This window comes from Anopheles gambiae, chromosome 2 (genome assembly GCF_943734735.2).
Source record: "Anopheles gambiae chromosome 2, idAnoGambNW_F1_1, whole genome shotgun sequence".
Lineage (NCBI taxonomy): Eukaryota > Metazoa > Arthropoda > Insecta > Diptera > Culicidae > Anopheles > Anopheles gambiae.
The window spans coordinates 46,082,074-46,103,328 of NC_064601.1; the positions used below are offsets into that span (position 1 = coordinate 46,082,074).

Genomic DNA, 21,255 nt, shown 5'->3' on the forward strand with positions numbered 1-21,255 from the left:
CGTTCCAGCTTCCAAAACTCCTAAAACAAATTCTACATTGCCAAGGCAAAATGGAATATGTTTATGCTACTTACACCCTTTCTCGATCGATTCTCATCGTTGTCAGTCAATCGATCGATCACACGATCAAGGAGAGTAAAAACACTCGCGGCCAACTCACACAGTCGGAGAAGCTTAGCAGTGGTGAGGCAGCGAGGAGAAAAAAATCTCGGATAACTGAGGGCTAAAACATTTGCAACTCTTTGCCGTCAGAATAGACGACACGGGTGACAAAGGGAAAACAACGGGGTGAAGCGGCCTTTTTCCGTGGTCGGAAAGGACGGGAGTGCATGCCAGTTGCAGCAGCGTCATCATTATCGTTCATTATCGGTAACAATCTCTAGCTTCCAGTGTTGCGGCCGGCGAGCTCTTCCCATGCTTTTAGCGTCTTATTTTCGTCTCGGTTCGGACGGTTTGGTACGTCGTTATTTATTCAATGGCGCCTTGACGATCGCCAGCGTGAGCCGGAGGGTCGACGAAAGGCAACAGCAACGCCCGGTACGCCACGCCGAGCCTTACCGAAGCTGGCGTGCCCTGCCCGGAAGGAAAATGTGCCAAACGCTTAGTGAGTGAGCGAACGAGCGAGCGGGTAGCAGCGGGAAGCTCCTTTCGGAGGGAACCTTGCAGAAGGAAACACGGTGCTTTTTGCCTGAGCTTCTGGAGGACACATTCGGCCGCAATATTTACAAGCAGCCCGGGATCCGGGGTGTGCTGGAGAATTGCAAGAATTTTTCGAACCAACCCAAACAAAGGCCTAGATGGCGAGTGCGGTCCGAAGGGCGATGTGAAAGCGTGTGCACAAGGAGATTTTTGTTTTTGTTTGTTGGTCGTTTTTGTCACGCGGACATAAATTCGAGCGACCGATTTGCGCACCGCATGTCCCGTGCGACAGCAGGGAAATGTTTGCCGTGGTAACACTTTATTTTCATGCTTGTAGGCAAGCAACACATGGCTTTTGTTTCTTCGGCAAATGTGGTAAAATTGTTATTGTTTGCGATTGCTACATTGGGGTTGCTACATTCATGCCGACTAACCCACGAGTGCAACTAGATTGTAAAAGTAAATGTTTTATTTCTTTGTTTGAGATGTTACTTCTGTTTGCTACCAATGTGCGCTCACAAATGCGTACAGCTTTTGATTTATTTATTTAATTAATGAAAAGAAGAATATTCAAAAGTTAAGTTTATATATAAAATATATTTGAAGTACACCTGTTTTATTCTATTCATTAGAAACAATTAGTGTTGTTAAAAAAAATAACACTCAAATAGCCTGGTTTTTAATAAATTTGTTGCTCAGTTCATTAAACGATTTTTTAAGACTCTAAGAACAGTTACTTGTTAAAATTCAATGATTTTACCAGATCAACAAATGCTCTTCGGTTTTTTTTTTCATAAATATGGCATATATTACTGACAATAAAGATATAGCTTTTTATAATAAGGATTGAACATTATCTACATCTAAACAACATATTCTTTTTTTACCTTTCTTCCACAAAACAACAAAACAATGACGTTTTGTTAATATTCACTTTCATCTCATATGGATGACTCATTCCCCGAATCGATACTCAAATCAAAATAGATAATTAATGGTAGCAAAGCCAAAACGACTTTGCCCTAATCAACCAATCCGCACACATCATCAGCAGTATCGACATGTTGGCGGCACCGGCTTTACGACCTATCGGAATGGCCCAAAGAAATTAATAACAATTTTAACTCCGAAGCGTGGTATCCTTTCGTCTGCTTCTGTGCTGAAGCAGTTATTTGGTCGCTTGAAGCAAAAATGCAGCTATCGGCCTCTGGTCGGTAGTGCGGGATCCTTGCTGGTCGTGCGTTAGCATTTATCGCAAATGGCCGTTTGGGTAAAGTTTTATTTATCAATGGAATAATGGAGGCGCAGGATTGCGTGCGGCCTGTACTGCGAGCGGTGGCAGAACATTCCAATCCACTCGGGTTGGGCGGGTGGGAAAATGCTAGTCCTTGGCAAAGCGAAACGAGTGCGTGCGCGGTAATGTAAGGGTGGGTTGAAAGTTTTCTCACCCTTTTGCGCTGTGCTTCGACACAGGATCCGACACCACATTGTGAAGGTTGTGTTGTGACTAAATGCATAAAAAATATGCGATCTGATTTTAAAATTGAAATTATGAATTAATATCAAACCAGGTTTACGGAATAAAAGTGTTAGCAATATTCCAAAATACAGTTGTCTTGCAATAAAACAAAAGCAACCACGTTCACTTTCCGGCTCACCTCCATAAGGCACGCATCATAAATCGTCCCGCACAGCAAATCGCTCAAGCCTCAATCATTTTCTGCGCGACGCGTAAATCGCATTGCGTTAAACGCACTTTGCCCATCCTTTGCCCGAAACACAAGCGGATTCTCCTTTCAAGCTGACACGAACAACATCTTTTCCCACAGATCTGGATGTTCTGTTCCGTCTGCCGTGTAGACAAGTGAACCGCAAGCGGAACATGCTAACACAGTCGGTGGATAAGAACCCTTTCCTTTCTGTGGGCGAGCGAGCAAGTGAGCCGGTGAGCCATAATTCTGGTAGAGATCATTAATTGAGAGGCTGCAAAATTAATACCTGTTTTGTGTTTGCGATCGATTCGTCTCACCTTGGATGCGGTACGGTTTGTTGGAGAAGGAGAGGAAAGCAAAAAAAAAGCAAGAAAAACATTCTTATTAGTGGGTACCGAACAGGGTATAAGGTAGAATGGATATTGTTCGTTCGCAGTGTTTGCGTGTTTGCAGGACAGGGAAACACCGGTGCAATATTACACAGAATGAGAATGATCTCTGTTTGCCAGCGAGAAGGTTTGCATTTGCAAGTGAAAATAATCTAAATATCTAAATAATGCAACTGTCCCTCGTAGTTTTGTGAAATTACTTGCAATGAATTTCTTCTTAACAAAATAACTGAAAAAGAAGAATGTAATCAGGGAAATCTAAACGCTTTACCGAAAGATTTACCAGTCATCGATTTGATCGTGCAATCTCCATCACAGAGCCAACTCGCGGTCGCGGTCAACTGACCGTAATTAAGATCGTAAAGTGCGCCCAATCTCAACCGCACGCACCACACCATCGGCGTAGAGACAAAGCAACACCAACACAGATCTTCGATACCGGTCGCGGCCGTCGTACAAAAATGCAAAAGACGAAACCAGCGATTGCTTTCGACTTCGTTATCTGCAGCTCTTTTCACAGCGTATGGGGCAGATTAGAGTGGAGCATAACGCAAAAAAAACCGGTGAAGAAGGTTAAGATTTTGGCCGGCCGAATGGTGCAGGGAAATATGGATCATTATTATCGATCGTACCTTCGCATAGTGTACTCGGGCACGCAACATTATCTTTACCGGCCGCGTGTGCATATATATTCCCTTTAGTTCGAAGTATATAACAAAAACAACCTCAAAACGACTGAGATAGCAGCACCGACATGGGCAAGATGGGCATCGATTGGTTGTGGTCATACACGTAGTGGGCAAGGGAAATTCCTTCCATGTGGATTATGAGCGGTTGCAGTGTGTGACTTGCGGTAGACCCAGGGGAAGGTGACTCTTGCTGGTGCAATTATTTTTAAACGCTATAGGTTGTAAATTTAGAGCGCAAAATTATCAGTTGTCAAAGCAAGTTCTGTGGTGTTCTGTTCTGTGGGGCTTATGAATGGGAGGGGAGGGGGGGTAGTAGATTAAAGCCAACGGAAAACTTACCTGCCACCCGGTGTCGGTAATGATCGCTTATGAAAGTTTTAGGAAGAGAGGAGCGGAAGAGGCTCTTTTTCGCTTACCCAGCAAATTGCCAAGTAAGACTGCTTGGTGCATGATATATCCAAGTTTAATTTCATTAAAAATCTTTAAATACATACAATTTGTATTTACTTATATTATACTTTATACATAAAAAATCCAAAGAACATTTTGTTTGGATTTTACGAATTTGAAAAGTAATTTAAATAAATAAGTTTTCATTCTGTTTCTTCTCGTGAACACATGATAAGAACATCATATTGCATCAATGTTGAGCATATACAGGGTAATATAACTCGTATTATTTAGTACAAATTTAACGCTTCGTTGGTTAATTATGGCACCAAATTGAATACACATTACATATTAAAATAGATTCTTTTAACATCATTAGTTTTTAATACATAAATGGCTTTTATTCATTTTAGAACAATTTTAGAAATATTAAAGCACTCTACTGACTTAAATGACAAAAATAGCTTTCTAACTCAATGAATATAGCAGAGCTTCTATTATCTTAATTTCATCTGTTGTGAAACTGGAAAAACCGAAAATTTATATAAAATGCGTGAAAATCAATACATCGTGAAAAAAAACAACTTTCTTCAGTTAAATATTACATCATATTCATACTTATTTCGTACATAATAATCGTTTATTGGATATGGATAAGACAATTATTAACCAATGAACCAATCAATTGGAAACTAATTGTATTGTATTTCTTAGTTGCGAGTCCGCCTTATAATGGTTACACAAGCTTTAGTAATAATAATAATAGTAATAGGTAAAGACTAAATGTTATACAAATCGTATTCGCTCTCTAAATTGTCGTGTCGTTTCATTAAAATCAAAATGTCCTACAAGTGCATTAAATTCGCGCATCATTACCGTAATGGGTTCATTAGATCCGTACTGCGTATTTCTAAAATTAGTTCTTAATAATTGTCGATTTCTGGTGGTTGGCCTGTTTGCATTTAATTTAATTTGTTCCAATATTTCCGGACAGTCAATATTTCCACAAAGTAGGTCAGCAATGAACAAGGCTTGCGCATTTCTTCTTCTATCAGCGAGAGTCTCTAATCCTAGCAGTGTTATTCTAAGCAGTGTTCTAGCAGTAACTAATGTTGTTATTCAAATAATTGATTCCAAATGGATTGTAAATATGTGTTTCATTAATTTTTACGGCAACTTTTATTAAATGCTAACAACTTTTGCGTCCAGCTATTATCATCTAAAATGAATCTGTTTTGCTTTTCTTCACTTTTCTTCAACTCCTTCATACTCACAAAGTTGTTGTTTTTGAAGCGTCACCAGCGTCGCAATGCAACAAATTTCCTATCATTCTCGGTGCATCAATGAACAAAATAGTTGATTTCCATTTTATTGCTTTTGCGACTCGATATAGAGGAACTTTAATGCTATTCCCCCTGTCGGAATATCGACTTCATCCACCAAGCAAACTAATGTTTTTCTTATTTCCCGAAAAGTCAAACCAAAACCTCTGCACAAATCAAATTACCAAGGCGCCTAATTAGTTGCGATTCTAATAGTACCCGTCTGTGCTCGGACCGAAGACTGAAGTGGATCCCTATCGTACATCGTCACCCGGCCAATGAAGCAAGCGCAAGCTCCGAGCAGGCGTTGGCGTCTTTTCTTTGAGCAAGAATGTCGTCGATCGTTCCCTTCACGTTCGGCAACGTTGCCCCGCACTAATCAAAGTTCGTGCAGTTTTCGATCTACTTTTCGGAACCTTTTGCACCACGGCTCGCTGTTGCTGCTCGGCCTGAACGGGGATTCTTCCGAGCTCGAATATCAGCCATGCTGCACTCGATTTTTGGCTGCTTTTTTGAGGTCAATCCACAAGAGGTCAGGGCCCGTGGTGCACTCGTTCACTCACTTTAGCACTTACTTTCAACCGAAGTAGCGGCCGCAACAGCAGCAGCCCAAGCCGTTCAAGTGCAAGTGCCAAGTATGTTGCCGTGCCACTGCAAAGGCGTCTGGATTCCTCGCCCAAGAATTCCACCAGCTCCACACCACGCGAAAAGGGCTGCAAAAGTACAAAAAAAACACACGATGCAAGCTCAATTAAGCACCGCGATGGAGGCTTCGAGTCTCAGCAGTTGTTGCTAGCCCCACGCGAATGGACGACCTGTTCCATAGCTTAACTGATCGTAACGAAGAAGCGCAACGAAATGAGCGCTACGGCGACGATTCGTATTCGAAGAAGATTACTCTGCAAATGTGTGTGTGTGTGAGTGTGTAAAAGGTTTAAGCAGGGTGGAAAGTTGGAAACGGGCAGCAACTTTTTCCACTACCACTATACTGAACGTGGGGACGGCATAAGCTTGCAGCCGCATGTCTGGTGGTAGATGGAACATGAAAGTCACAGTAATTCGCACAGCCGCACTGGGCGACACGGTTGACAACGACACCTAGGAAATGGGTGAAAATGCATGGTGGTCGCTTGCACGCGCACAGGGATTAGGGAGAGAAAAATGGGCAGCTAATAGAATGTGTCGTAGAAGGTAGGGGAGCTGTACGGGCAGATGGGATGTACGTGTAGGGTGAATGCGCACATTGGGGTCATGCTGTGTCGACAGGGAAATTTATACAAATGTCACCAACGTCAAACGCTACATTAGGGTGAAGTATGTCGGTAAGGGACGTTTGGTTGTGACCGGCCCTAAACCGGGACCCTTCGGTTAGCATTCTTCTTGAGCATTTGGTTGTTTGTTTGCTTCCATGGATTGGAATGAAAATCGTAGCTGCATTTTTCAAAAGATTGATGAGTGAAGAATTTCGCAAATATTTTTGCTTCGCATAATGCTTAAGAAGGTGGAGAATATCATTTTATCATTGGTGATTATTGTTTGAAAAATATTGAAAGTGCTCTTCTCCCATTGATTAGTATGAATTTATAACGATGTGATGTTGTGATTTAGCGATATTTCAAACGCGATTATTAAAGATAATTAAAGAATTTGGGAATATAAATGTATTCCACATCGTAGGGAATCGTATTTTAAAACAAGGTAAGCAACTTGTTCAAGAAAGAAGTTTTATAACACGTTACAAACACATTTCATAATGCTACGGTGATTATACGGAACAGCTGCTGATATAAAACCATTATATGCACACACATGAAATTTTAATTATCTTAAGCACGAGATGAGACAAGAAAATGCACCACCAAAATAAGTTCTGCATATGCAACATCGACTATTGCCTGGGAAAATGGGAACAGAACCCATCCCAAAGATACCACAAGGACGAATCCATTTCGACTGTAATTCAACCCAAACCGTTGCATCTTTAAACCACGATCTTCGCGATCGCGTTTGGACGATTCATTTGTACGTTTGCGTGTAAAATCACGCGATATTTGTTACAATTTTAATGGGGTTTTCTTTTGCCAACAGGACGGGGTTGATCTTTTTTCGCGATCCTCCCGAACGACCGAGTGTGCCGATTTCGTCCCCTTTCCAGCCCCTGGGCTAGGTTTGTTTCGGAACGTTTTTCTTCGGGGGTGCTTTGCTGCACCCTTTCGCGCTCGGGGTTTCGCGCGCGCGCACGCCCCAGCCAATGTTTATGTACGATTGTTTTACTTATCCCGGTGTTTTTTCTCACTTCATTTTTCTACACCCTCTTCTTCCACCAGAATTGGGCGAATTATAGAAGGCAGCAGCGGAATGAAGACGAAGGTGCAGGCAAGCAGAGCGGCGGGAAGGGAAAGTGTTGCCTGTGTGGCCGAAGCGATCAACCGAAGCGACGGTGTATATTTGTAAAACAACGCACCGAAAACGCTTAACAAATGTGTTCATTTATCTGATTGTATAATAAGCCCTATTATTACTCTTGGTATTATTATTTTGCTTATTACTGTTATTTTCGTTATTATTATACTGCACCAGCGAGTGCGGACTGCAAGCCGGGACTGTACATTTGTGCAAATGTGTGAGTGAGTGAGCCAATTTCTTCTCTTTTACATTAGGTTCATCGCTTTCCGTTGCATTCAGATCATTTGAATCTGTTTGGCCAACAGTGACGTGTTTGTACTGGATTTGTGTTTTATTTTAGTTTTACGCTTTCTTGCTGCCCGCAATGGAAATAGGTTCCCGGCGAGCACTGTGAATAAACTGGTTCACTGCTTGCCTTTCGATTTCGTGCATCTAACCCAGTATGCAGTTTGGCTGTTTCAACTTCCTTTTTACTCCAAACTTTGACGATGCAAGGCTTACTCTCGACATGCGACCAGGCAGGGTCATTGCACAAGCGTGAGAACTATTGGAAATTCAACCCGCTGACCGGCGGTACGTTGCGTGCGCTCTCGCATGGGCTAGGTGATTTAAGCGAGCGCAACAGCCACGAACCCCTTGCGCTGCTTACGGACGGATGGACCCGACCACAGATCATGATGAGCGTGATGGAGAAGGTGACTTTTGATGCTTAGCGGTTAAGTGGTCACCATTTTCGCTACTATCAGTCAAATTCGTAGCACCGTTCGTAGCCGGTCGGGTTGTGGTTTGTTGGTTGGCCTCAAGGTTGGGAAGGCTTATTTTACTTTGATTGCGGAAAAGCGTGCTTATGATTGCGCCCGGGCGCTCCAATATTTTCACATTTCCACCATCCGAACAAATTAATCGTCCGCCGTTGATCGATCGTCGGTACCAGTGCCGTACAATTTTCGCTCCACAGGCGTTTGACATTGCACTGTTAACGCCATTAAATGGGGCGAAGGCGGCACTTCTTCCGCTTGAACAATCAATAAGCTGGCGTTGGTCGCCTCCGGTGATTTTCGATCTTTTCGGCACCCTTGGTTATCAACGGCCATTATCGACGACAATGGTGGTCATTATCGACGACGTGAGCTGGTGCTGAATGTTGTTGCATCGTTTTCACGGTTGTTAGTCTCCCGAAGCCGGTACTTTACTTTCCAATAAAATCATTATTCGTCATTATCTTTATTTCTATCAAGCTGGGTTCAGCGCAGGCGCAATATTACTGAGCAATAATCTTCGCTTAAACAAAACTTGGCTGTAAATGTGTGAAAGTGATCCACCATAGAATATTTATTATACAAATTATTTTATGTGCATAGATGATGGCTTTAAACATAAATATTGTGTAGTTGAAATAAATTAAGCTTTAATATAATTATGTATCTCTTTATTTACAGATTCGATGCAAATAAATCCACCAAAGGCGCTTCGAAGCTGAGGCGCGATCTAATCAATTCCGAGATTGCAAACTTGCGCGATCTCCTCCCGCTTCCCCAATCTACCCGGCAGCGGCTTTCACAGCTCCAGCTCATGGCACTAGTGTGTGTGTACGTGAGAAAAGCTAACTACTTCCAACAAGGTGAGTATTTTTTTTAGCTCTGCATTAACTTACAACAAGGCTGTTGTACCTGGATACGCCATGGACTTTGATGATATATTCCGAAGGTCAACCCGGCGATAACCTTTGCCGATCATTCTCCTCTGGTACGGGGGAAAGATCCATATATCCTTTTATCGCACAGCGCACACTATATGCTGATGCGACTGATGAACGTGCTGTTTTTTTTTTCATCTACACCAAGTAAAGAGAAATGAAAAGAAAAAAGTTCATTTGTTGTTGAATATTTCATGAAATCAAGATCATCAGGCAATCCAAGATTGTTGCTACCGTTTCGATCATCCGATCCGCCGATTGGCTTCCGATGCTGGGAGGGTCTCTGGATTGATTATTTGAACATAGTACAAGGATCATTATTGCCGCACGCTACTGGTTACTGGTTCAGCAACCGCCCACTGCTCAGCGAAACCCTAGCAAAAGCCACCAACTGGGATTGCAATCAGCCGGTGAATAAAACGCTGCTAACACCTGGACACGATCTTTGTGGGTAGATAAAAATTCAATTTGTGGTGTTAAGTAAATTAGTTTCGGATTCTTCGGGCTACCGGGGAGACCATCCTTCCCGGTTTTTGTTCGCGATGAGTGGTGAAAAATCTATTCCGTTGGAGAATAAACTTTTCTTCCTGGCAGGGTTTTGTTCGATTTATTGCTAGTATCATGAACTACGCCTAGTTTGTGGTATAATAAAAATTGATTACTCACTGGTGAGGTGTTTCTGTAATGGCCTTTATAGATTTTGTGTGTGTGTGTGTTTATTTTTTCATTATAACATTCGGCAGACATCAGAAAAATTTTTTCCACAAATGACACTGAATACGACACTATAGATATAGATAGACGAATGTTTCAATGACAGTTTATAAAAAAAGGTATTTTTTTTAGTTTTTTTAGAAACACCAAAGCCCTTAAATCAGCTTCACATTGAACATAAAGCAAAATCAAATATTTTTTACCTTTGTAATTTGCCCCCACCTTGACCATTGCCATCTTAGGGCAGTAAAATCATAAATCAAATCACGATACAAACAGTTCCAAAAACTCAACCATGTTCATTTTGAGCTGCCTTGGGCATATGCAAACAAGCGAACGGGAAAAACAAATCTTACTTATATGCGTATGAACATTTCCTAAGGTGTTCAATGCTGTGTTGTTTTGGCTTAATTTTGACCATTGGCTAAGTGATCGATGATCAACCTTTCGCAGTACGTGTCAACCTTCGTAGATATCATAGACTGCCATAAGTCCAAATCGGGTGCTCTAACTATGCTACGTTGTCATCCCTCTTTGGACCTGCGTTTCGCTTAGCAAACATAAACAATTTTTCTTCCATCGGTTCCGTTTGTTTGACCACAGAATTAGAGCAACGGCCATTTCGAGGGTGACAATGTTTGGGTGGATTGGGTGGTATGGTTTTGAGTGATTATTTCTAGAGCAAATGTCAACCCCGTCGAGCGGTTGGCGAAGGGTGAACTTAGTGACACTCAACAAATCGATTGGAATTTTACCGACCTGCAGACAAAATAGACCACATGTGCCGGCGCCAATCGGACGCTTTTTTGAGCGGGTGTTTGTACTGGAAGTTTGGAAACGATCGCTAAATGATGCATGAAACAGAACGAGACTGGTAGTGCTGCGTAAAGAGAGAAAATATACCCAGCTCCACCTCCTCGTTGTGTCGGTTTTTTACATCAGCTCAAGTCTTTTGAAAATCAGTCAAAATCTTATTGAAAAGGTCAATAGTTCGGGCGACGTTGTACGACATTGTTGTTATTGAGATACATTTTTTCGGGGGTGGATGACTTAATCAGTACGCGCGAAGAAAAACACGTTAGTGTACCTGTGATATGATTTTCAAGGGCTGTCAAATTGATGGATCTGTACAAATATTGACAACGTTTGACTACGAGCCATACCGTAGAAGAAATAAGGGTTGTCCACATGGTTTGATCATCTATTAATGATATTTCATGAAAATATTCCGGACTGATATTTTTACAATCCATTGCAATTCTAACAATGAAGTATAAATATGTTCTATAAACATAAACTAAACATCTAAAATAAAGGATAGAACATCTAAAATTAAGGATATTTTGTATATGATTATAAGTGCCATCATTTTTTTTAATTTTTAACCTTTTTTAAAGTTTTTTTGTTTTCTGTTTCATTGAAACAACTCATGATAGGTCAAATTTCAATGTTGTTACTAAATATGTGGGCCTCGTGAACGTTTTTGGTCATAAAATTGATGTTATTTATGGTTCAGTAAAATTCACATTTAGCTAAAACCACATTGACACTTCAAAATGACAGTTTTATTAGGATGAACATTGACATGACAAACTAATGACAAACTCGTATGTCGAACGATATAAAATGCACCCTGAATGTAACTATAATTCAAAATGCCTAGTAAGATTTGATTGAGAAATTATATTATTTTTGTATAATTTACCTAAAAAACTATGATGAGCAGCAATAACAAGAACAGCAACAACAAACCGCTTCAAAATCCAACCACTAGGCAGCACAATTCTTCGTTCCTTTTAACGCAATTACAAGCATACAAAATCAATTATTTTATTAAATTAAACGCTTTAATGTGCAGTGTGCCCGGTTTCTGATTCTTCCGTGGCACGTGTTAGTCGTTCATACCATCGAAAACAGAGTTAACGAACAACAGCCATCGAGTGTCGTTTGGGATTGACGTCGCTTTTCTTTTCCCCTATTTTTCGCCATCGAGCATCATATTTAATCGGACGTCACTTACGCTTGTGTATATGTACGGTCATTGAAAAAGGGAAAGAAGGTTTGAAAAACACTTCACTTTAAAATCTGCTACATTTGCGGTTGGTGGCAAATGCTATGTCTATTTAATTAATTTCATCCGTAACGATGAACGATCAAACCGTTTCAAGAAACCACCCATGAAAGGCTGCTCAACTTGATGATGTTTTGCCCCTTGCTGCTGGCTGGAAAAAAGCTTCTAACTTAAACTTCCTCCCTTTTTACCTACCCCTTGTTTACAGGTAATTGAAATGAAACAAGTGCACCTACATCTCTGGTCGTCTTCTTATCCAAAACGAAATGTCCAGAGCTTCAAAGAAAATGAAGCATTCTTGAGGAAGCTACCTGTTGAAAATCGATGCATCATTGGACGGATTCCGGATTCGTAGCGGCTGTCGCTTGGCGCACGTTTCGATCATACGAAATAGTGATATTCCGTAAAGAGAGAAAAAAAGCAAAAATTTCAGTCGCTCATTTTCCATTTCTACACCAAACGAAAGGGCAAAGAAATCGATAAAATGGCTTCACAGATGGCTAGATATTTTAATTGCATAAAACAAGGCGAAAATAAAGCGCTCGCGTCAACGATTTAACTGACCCAACATTCGATTCCAACCAATTACAGATAACCGCTTTAAACCACTTTTCTCTTCGTTTCTCCCGACGGCTCCCCAAGAAATATCTTCCATTGCTACCTCTTTTGGCACGTGTCATAACGCTGAAATGCTGTCGGTGCCGATACGCGGATGACACCTCTCCTCTTGGCGGCAACGGAGGAAATGAAGATTGCTCTGCGGTTTGCGTGACAATAATTGGCCCAATGGATGCACAACGCTCCGCAAATCTTTCGCTTATGCTGATGCTGTGTCCCCGTGCTGCGACTGGTCGCTCGTGTTAAGCGACACATTCCCCACGTTCTAGTGTGGTCAAGTGTGCGATGACGACCTTGGTCGTAATGATGAAATGACGGCAAATTTTTGATGAGAAGCGATGAGCTCATAGGAGCGATGCAGGTTGGAGCAGAGAACGTGCGGCTCAGTGACAGAACATGTAACATAAATTTGCATTCGATTATTGAAGTGACGTTCCGGTCTCGTAAAGAAACAAAATAGTGGTAAGCTAGTAGCTCCAGTAATTGAATCTAAAGAATTGTATTGTTTTTGTGTATTACGATATACATAACTAGAACATTTAAAATATTCTTTCAAGTTGACTTACTACTTTGTAATTTTTACATTATGAAATAGAAACGGTTTTCGCACTCTTGATCGTAATCCTGGAATAAATTGGTTACCTTCCGCAGTGACATGACTATCGAACGACAATGCCATTGTGTTCAAGTTTTACTACATCTGACAACTTGTGCCCTAAGGCGTTATGTTATTGTTTCCATTTCCAATAACCGACTCTACCAGCCCTTCCTGGGCAAAGGTTGTAGCCAAGAACAATCGCATAAAGATCCACCCACATACATTAATCGTTGAAACACATGGAGCCTACACTCGATCTTCTCGAGCCAGCTCGAACTTGGAACAAAACAATTCACACGCATGTGAACAAACTTTTGCACTGCGTTTTCAACTGTCAACGTATAAATCGGTTCCCAAAGAATTAAGCAGCATCAAATCCACACCCTATAGAGTTTTCGTTATCTAGACTGAATGATCGCAATTTCTTAATAATGGTATAACATTTTAATAAAATTATCCTCACACTCGCTCTCTTATCTTAGCGATATGCTCGAAATAATCGAGCAGATACAACAACAAAAATCCCTCCACACCGATAAGACTTTTCAAAAACAAGACAAAACAAGTGTTTGATTGTATTATGCGTACGAACGTAATGCTGCTACAATAAGTGTTATGTTATGGTAACGTTTGCGATAGTCGCGCAAGATAAGCTCACAACACTGAGATAGCTGGTTTCTTGAGCTATACTTCGGTTTCCCTTCTTTTACGCTACGATTGTCTCTTGGTAGAGGAATGTTCTGAATAATAACTGTTGTGCCATTTTGAATGAAAGACGATCGAACCGCACCTGCCATTGTGTATATTCCGACGGTTTACGTCCGGTTTTGGAACACAGTTTCTCGACTGCTTGAATCGTGGGATATTGTAAATTTACAACACTAGTGAGATCACCTGGCAGATGACGATGATGATGACGAGGATGATGAATCGACTGATCTGTGATCCTCTTCAGACGCACACTGCAAGGCAAACAATCGCTAAGCATCGACGAGGAGTGACGGTCTTCCCGCCAAAAAATAGTTAGATAAGGAACTACATGTTGTGCATTTTATATATTGGCGGCATTACCAGCAAAAGCGAAGAAAGAACAATATATCTTAGCGTTTGATAAAAATTAAATAAGTTTAAATAAATGTAAAGAAAAATAATGGATATTCATCATATATCTTCACTTCAAATGTATCATCTCTTCGATCAAATCCATCGGCGTGGTTCATAGTCGGCAGACCTCACACGGTACTTATCGTGTATGTATTTTCTTGAGAGCTTGCTCTCCAGGTCACTTCCAGTCCTCTGCCACAAAAAAAGAACAAACCAATGTATGGAATGCCATATGTGCACAAAAGCGCAACAAACTATTGCATCGTATGATCGCATAAAGCTATCACAGCGCGCATTCATACGGGAACACCTTTGAAGGTTTGGTGAGTCAGTGAGAGACGTCTCTAAATCCTTCTGAGGCACAGTCGCGCGTGCGGTCTGGAACAGGGTGCTTTTTTCTGTACCTTTTTCTGGCCCAACTGGCGAAAGCAATGACTGACTAAGGGAAGAAAATAGATTGACAAAAGCAACAGCCGTCCCACCGACGTAAGGGCTCTTCCGGGCTCGAGTAGTTAAGTTTTGCGTGAAGTGCTCCTCAACAGCACTGGAAACAGATGAACCACACTGATGTGCTGCTTGACTCGTTAAGCTAACCCGGAACGAGGTACGGCTTACCTTCTGAACAAGTTCGTAAACTGTGGAGCAAAGAAAATAAAGGGCAACATCGCAGTACTGCTTTTTCTGCTGAGTGTTAGAGCATTTAAACTCCCTCGTGAGACGAGGTGGGCAAAAGTCCAAACACACGGCACCTCATGTAACCATATCACGTTCTCATCCGGTGACGAAGCTTTCGTTTCCATCACACACGCACACCACACGCCAACAACACGTGGCGGGCGTAACCGATCCGGCGAGCGGTAAAATAGCGGTTCCGTCCTGTAGTAGGTTGATGGAGGAAGAATCGCTAGAATTCAATCCTGGCCTCAGTGAAAGTTTCCCGTTAGATGTCGCTACCGTGTGCTCCCACTGGGTTCTTCCAATTAATTAGCCAACTAATTGCAACCGCCAAGTCCGTTCCGGCGGCGATAGCGGCACGATCTGTCGCATTCGGTGCGGCTTGTTTGAGTTACAAAAAGCGGGAATGCTCCGTTTGTAAGCTTTTTTAAACACCCTTCGATTGAATACTTCCATTTCTGACGGCGCTGTTCGGCCAGGAAGGGCGGCACTCGTCGCTTTAAGATGAGACTTTTCAAGCGGCTAATTGGAAAAATGATGCCCAGCACACTAAACGCGACAAATCGCCCCAGTCACGTACGTATATCGCGGCGGTTTTTCATCACCAAATCGAGTCGTGTGGGTATTTTTAAATTTTTAAAATTGTGTCAAATCATCAACGGATGATGATCCTCAATAATTGTATGAGTAGCGTGTAGCTGTAGAACAAAATAAAGAAAGCAAAAAGATTTTGGTTTGAATTGATATTAAGGGCATACTTAGACCCTTAAAAAAGTTTAATATTCAATAAAATACAGACTTCGCTTGAAATTGAAAAAAAAATCAGATTGTATCACTAAATCAAGATCGATCATTGTTTCTCATCGAGCTCATATTCCTCCACACTCCCCCAAAGGGAAACATAAAACCGCAGTGATAAAAATTTTTGGCATACCGTTCCGGCTGTATGCCGTGTAATTGCACGATTCACTCGACCCAGTTTTCCGCATTTTCATACCAAACATTCCTTCTCCAACGGATCCCATGCCAATCATCTCGTCGATTGAGAATTTCTTACCACGCGATGAAGAAGAATCAATTTTACTGCGCGCATACCCAGCAGCACAGCCCAAACGAACAGCCCGTGCCTAATTTATCAATTTACTTATATCTCACGAAACCTCCCGCGCCTGCTAACTTTTGCTCCCTCCAATCTCCTTCATATCGACACACTTCAATTGTCCAATTTTAAACCGCTCCCGCTTTGCTTGCTGTCGAACAGCCAGAGTTGAATCGTCATCGGAAATAATCAACAGCTGTGTGCCCTCGAGGACCTCTCCGGGAGTCCTTGTCCCGAGGTGGTTGAGGACGGCCCTAGGTATCGGTTTCTTCTGCCAGACTTTCGGGAACCTGTTCCAATCATACACATCGATGTGAACCACGTTTCGGAGGTCAACCCGCATGCAGCTCATAGAAACAGGCAATCGAAAACAAAAAGTCCGCACCTCAAAATCGACATCTCGAGGTTTTTCTGTCTCACAACCTGCGTCGATCAGAAGCGGTGTTTCGGTGCTTCAAGGTTCGTACGGTTCCCGCAGCGAGCGCGCGTTGGGGTGCTAACTAGAACGGCTTAACCACCGTAACGAAATTATTAAAGCAAAGCTGATGAATGCCAGCAGATGAGGCTAACGACGGGAAGGAACGTAAGCATCTATTTTTACCCACAGCCACCTTGCTGGAGCTTTTGGGGGTTACAATGTTCCAAAATTTGTAACGCTCCCTGGTTTCTGCGTTGGCAGGAATTCGATCAGAAATCGACTTTGAAGAATATGCTTGAATTCAATAAACCGCGATTCAAAATCTTCTTGAGGATAGGAATGATTGAAAAAAAGATAGATCGAGCAGGTTAGTCGCCTAAAAAAACTTCATGTAGCATTGTAGTTTTCACTCAGTTGATGGTAGGTTTCGATTTCCGTAGACTTTAGATCCAGATAATCCTATTGAAATGCCCACTTCTATAATTGAAATACCGAAGACTGCGATCGTTTGTCAATCGATTGATACTTAAAAAAGCGTTAAATAAATTCTCTTGTTATGTATATGTGTGATTTTTCATTTTGAAACATGTCCCTTATCCTTAAATCGCTTGACATTAGGACAATTTGTACAAATAGATTCGTAACAAGATCGATCGGTTTCGGAGTACATTTGTTTGGATAGCCGCATTTTGTCTGTACGTGCTTATGGGGATGATCTGATTCCACTGTGCGGCTAAGACATCAAACATACATCGGATCAGTTGCCGTATACAATCATCAATCATCGCGTTTCGATATTTTGTGGTTGCGTATTCCATGCTTCTCTATGACGCCCTAATCAATAGACCCACAAACTCTGGCTTAGAGTAACGGCCGTGAGGTTATCCCTTGGGGTTGATGATGAGCGAATCCCTTGTAAAACAGTCCGTTTTACTCTGACGCAGCACAGTTTGTTATGCTTATTGTCGTGCAATTAATTGCACCGGGTTGCGCCCAACCCCGTGTCGGGGTCGGTGTGAACGAAAGCGTGAGAGCGTTTCGACGTGAACACGTTCGCAGTCGTACATGTGACATTCAATTACTGTCCCTTTTAACTTTTAGCTATTTAGACGAAAAAGACAGCAATGAAAAAAACGGTGCACAGCAATCCACCGTGTCCTCGTAAACCGCACCCAATCGAAAGGGCCAATAGCGCACTGCTGGTGCAGCATGGCAGCCCATATCCTCCTCCGGGCATGGACTCGCGTGCTGCGCAGGTTGTCATGGTTGGCCGGATTGGCGCCGTTGCAACTTAACGTAACGATGGATCACAAATAAACACACAAACGCGATTCACGATTTGTCGCGCTTGGGTGTTGCAGGGCACATGCAAGTGCACATATCGTACATAGGTGTTTATGCTGTATACAGTGGTATGCGTCACCCAGTATCCATTTCAAGCTGCTACCCGCTTGCTACACACTCCGCCAAGCGCGTTGTCATTCGGAGTGGTTAATCCGCTTGAATGGAATGAAAATTAATTTGTTCTAATAGTTTATACATCCGCTCGTTCGTCCATTGGCATGGGTTGGAATGCTTGTTGTGACGGGATTTATTTAATTAAAACGAAACGGATCTTACCTCAAGAAGAGACGTGTCACCGTTGTGTGGAGAACCGCGCAATGCTGCACGGTGACGGCTAATGTCAACACAATGCAACAGCTTATGGGCTTATTATTATTTTTTATCCAAACGAAAGCGTGATAAGCTGTTTGAAGTGTTGAGACATTGGTGATTTATCTTGTGTACAGCTGTTTAGCATTACTGTTTATTTATGAAGTAAGGAAAATAAAATTTAAAATTTATTTAATGTAAATAAACAATTGTGTATGGATTCAAATCTATGATAAGCTCAAAATTGAATTTAGTTGATATTGAATTGTTGAATGAATCCAAATATCTCAAAGTCTATCAGAATATTTTATTATAGCTGTTCAATGGAAACCACTAAATATTGTGCATGACACTACAACCATTTTTCTATGATACTACTTCCACGAAGCAAAACAATGCACCTATCCATTTTGGAATGTTTAAGCAATGTAATACTAATGATCGCACTTTATATTTACATAACCGTAGTCGATAAATTGCCTTCCTTACTATAAAAGGAACCTACGCGCGTTGTCAGATAATATGAGTATAATTTCAATCGATCTGTTCGATTCCGTATGAAACCGCAGGAAGATCTAACATGAAAAGCCATCGAGTAAGTGTTGACAAATAACAAGGTAAACCGTATCGAATGGCAAATAAATTCAATTAAAAATTCATTCACCCACTTCACTGCTGAATGGTGGGATGGAAAAGAGGACAGCAGAATAGTTGCGTGAGGACGGAATCCTATAGAAGGTACACTGATTGGACAGAATCGAACGTACCAGATTACCCACCAATACTTACCTGCAGGCCCCTGCACCTTCCCGAGCTCTACCGATCTCGTAATAGGATAGATTATTTTCTCACGCTACAAATGGGAGTCGACGGTGGAGGTCACCTTCCGCGAGTGCCACAACAGCGCGAGTCATCCGGGAAGCGTAGTGTGAATTGGTGAGGATTCGTTTGCGCGCCAAAATGCTTGTAAATGCTGGTTGTTTGTTGCGGCATGTTGTACACCTAACAAGCCGCTCCCTCGTCAGCAGCAGTACCGCAGTTCCACAACCGGATGGTTGTTGCTGCTGTGTTGCTCTAACGATATCCTGATGCTTTCGAGAGTGTGTTACCCTCCCGTGCTTACACTAAACGATTCTCTCCTAAGTTAGAAGGTTTTCGCAATAATCCTCAACCAACTCCACCACATGCCTTCTCTCCCCATGGTACACAACATAACTTACACACGGTAGGAACGACGTGTACCGTGACACCCCGGGCAACACCACACTTCTAATCACCTCCGAGGGGGGCGCTGTACGGTTCGCAGCGTAAACACCGGTTTTACTGCTTCAAATTGCTCATTTAGTGGCGCGAGCAATGGTGAACTCGCTGCGGCGAGAAATTCTATTCAATATTTGTTCAACATTTATTTATATTCCCATTTTTGCACCGCTGAACAAGCCGATCTGAATCCAGCGTGTGCTCTCCGCGTCTGAATTACTATTATCGGACCCTGTAGGTTGCGCGGTAAACGGAGGATTTCAATGCCATTGAGACGACGAACCGCGCCAACGATCCCGAGAAGTCCGGGAGCCGGGGGGAAAGAAATTGATTTCGCCTAGCCAGCCTAGCCTCGTATCGTATCGGGTGAAAGATTGGCCTTCCCCGCCGTATTTGAATCGTCTACGCGGGGATAATAATGGTGTAAGCGCTTAATGGTTTTCGGGAGACACCTTTCCTTTTCCCGTTCCCCGTGCCAGTACTATTGTGTTGAGTACGTAAAACGGAGTGTTTGTGATATCTGCTTGTCGTGGTTTATCGAAACCGGGCCCTGCTGTAGAGGTGTAAACATTACCATTAGCACGGGACGATTGAGGATTGATTGTCAGCAGTTTTATCTAGCGCCGACTCGTGGAACGTTAGCCGAACAGCAAACGAGGAGTTTTACGAAAACGCCATGAACGGGGATACATGATGCAACTAGCGGGGAAGCAGCATTTGCAGCACACAGCCAGACATACCGTTTATCAAATGTGGCACGGTTGAGTCAAAAATTTCTTCCCATTCCCGCCCGGTTGGTAGACTCAAAATTTTCACTCATCACCATTTAGCATTGCCGCCCTTTCTGACCGGGTAACGCCTTTGAATCGATTGCTGGCGGCAAAATAGAGCATGCCGAAGCGCCACAACCAGGGTCGGCCACCACGTTCGCAGCACACAAAAACACTTATTACCGAGGGCAGCAACGCAGCAACAGAAGGGGAAATGAAAAATCTGGAAATCTTTTGTGTGAGTAAACATTTTCGGTTCCGCCCGAAGCCACCCTTTGACCTGAGCTGGGAATGGACGAGGTGAAGTGTGCGCAAGGTAGTTGGGGAAAGGCGTCAGTATGTTTTCCTTCTTCATGTGAGCCAAACCGATCATTAATTGTTTGAGTCATCAGTGCCGAGCAGATTTCGCTTTCCACACGAAGAACAGTCTCTCTCTCTTTCTTTCTCTTTCTCGCTCGCTTATTCGTTCGGCTTTTTCAAATTATCTGTTGAGCAGCATGATGGCAGCATCAAGCATCATAGCAACAAACTGAGCGGAAAAAGCGGGACAGAAATCAATTAGTCAAACGCTTAACTATATTTATTAAAGAGATGATGTGCCGAGAGGATCATGATCGTTGGGTGGGTGCAGTGTTGTTGAAAGGGATGGTAATAGTGTACCGCAGAAAAGAAGACGAAGAAGAAGAAACCGCCCGATCTCATTTGTTATCGCCCTTACGTTTCGGCCCCGAGCGTTCGCGCAAAGTCGTTCGACTCACGGGCGAAGTAATTAGCGGGCGTAATCATTAGTAAGCTTGTCCGGCTCATCGACAGAGGTCCTGCAGGTCAGACGCCATATACGTGGAGAGCAGGGGGACAAAATTAATCCACATGGCAGCTCGAGCATAAGAAAATTCCCAGCTCGGATGATCCATTTCATTTATCACCAAACACTGCCCTCGACCTTCTGCTTAACCCTTTCGCAGATCATTTGACAGGCGATCTCTATGCGTGCTGCTGTCAGTCATGTAGGGGCCGCCTACGTTTGATGAT

At 42.5% G+C, this 21,255-nt stretch overlaps 1 protein-coding gene across 5 annotated transcripts in view; it reads left to right on the top strand.

Annotated features, from left to right (window-relative positions):
- The window catches only part of LOC1278785 (uncharacterized), a 100,801-nt gene that overhangs the window by 27,692 nt on the left and 51,854 nt on the right, over positions 1 to 21,255 (top strand). For all 5 annotated transcript variants that reach the window (XM_061646628.1, XM_061646630.1, XM_061646629.1 and 2 more), the window contains exon 3: positions 8,987 to 9,168. In XM_061646628.1, the coding sequence (XP_061502612.1) occupies positions 8,987 to 9,168 (182 nt within the window). The remainder of the gene's footprint in view (positions 1 to 8,986; positions 9,169 to 21,255) is intronic.